This window comes from Aplysia californica, unplaced genomic scaffold (assembly GCF_000002075.1).
Source record: "Aplysia californica isolate F4 #8 unplaced genomic scaffold, AplCal3.0 scaffold00073, whole genome shotgun sequence".
Lineage (NCBI taxonomy): Eukaryota > Metazoa > Mollusca > Gastropoda > Aplysiida > Aplysiidae > Aplysia > Aplysia californica.
In genome coordinates, this window is record NW_004797343.1 from 709,238 (window position 1) to 710,135 (window position 898).

An 898-nucleotide genomic window follows, 5' to 3' on the forward strand; every position below is an offset into this window, starting at 1 on the left:
TCTGATAACGTATGCATGCATTTTACATATTCGTTTTTAGCAGTGTAACGTTAATTGATGACGCAGTTTGTTCCACGTCTGCTCATCAAACAATGTCTTCGTTATGTATCGTCTGCATGGTATTGTGTTAGTATTATGGGATAGACTAACTGACTCAAAATTATGTTGCCCTCGAAACAAAGCGAACAACAGGAAGAATGACAGAGAAGGAAGAACGAGAGATCCGGACAGCTGCTGGCAAAGTCTACAACTACTAGTCAGTATGACTGCTGGCTTATCAAGGTGGGCTGGGCCACCCCCTTGTTCGTTTTGCCGTCATGTAATTTTCTTACGGCAGCATGGAGGATTGGTTCAGGACAATGGTCGGGGTGAGGCAAGGATGTTTGCTCTCTCCCACTCTCTTCAACATCATCCTAGAAAGAATCATGACTGACTCACTGGAAGACCACAATGGAACAATCAGTATTGGAGGTAGGACAATCACAAACTTGCGTTTTGTCGATGACATTGATGGATTAGCAGGAGAAGAGCAGAAGCTCACCACACTAGTGGAGCGGCAGGACACAACCTCAGAGGCATACGGCATGGAGATCAATGCCGAGAAAACCAAGCTAATGACCAATGACACCAATGGCATCAACACGGACGTCACCACAGCGAATAGACGAAAATTAAAATAGTATGGGTATGTCACAAGATCCACAGGACTTGCCAAAACAATCCTACACAAAACCGTTCAAGGAAAGAGAAAGAGAGGAAGGCAGAGAAGGAGATTGGAGGACAACATCACAGAGTGGACAGGGAAGACGATGGGTGACAATGTGATGAAAGCAGAGGATAGAGAGAAAAGGCGAGATCTGGTTGTCAGATGCAGTGGTGCTCCCACGGTTACCCCACT

At 45.7% G+C, this 898-nt stretch overlaps 1 protein-coding gene across 1 annotated transcript; it reads left to right on the forward strand.

Moving 5' to 3' along the window:
- The first annotated feature begins 338 nt into the window (after window positions 1-338).
- On the forward strand, window positions 339-680 carry LOC118477364. Its single transcript, XM_035968665.1, has one exon. It carries the CDS (start codon window positions 339-341, stop codon window positions 678-680), a length of 342 nt encoding a protein of 113 aa, XP_035824558.1.
- Window positions 681-898: the final 218 nt, after the last annotated feature.

Coding starts and splice junctions, on each gene's coding strand:
- LOC118477364 (XM_035968665.1), top strand. CDS start 339: ATGGAGGATTGGTTCAGGACAATGGTCGGGGTGAGGCAAGGATGTTTG.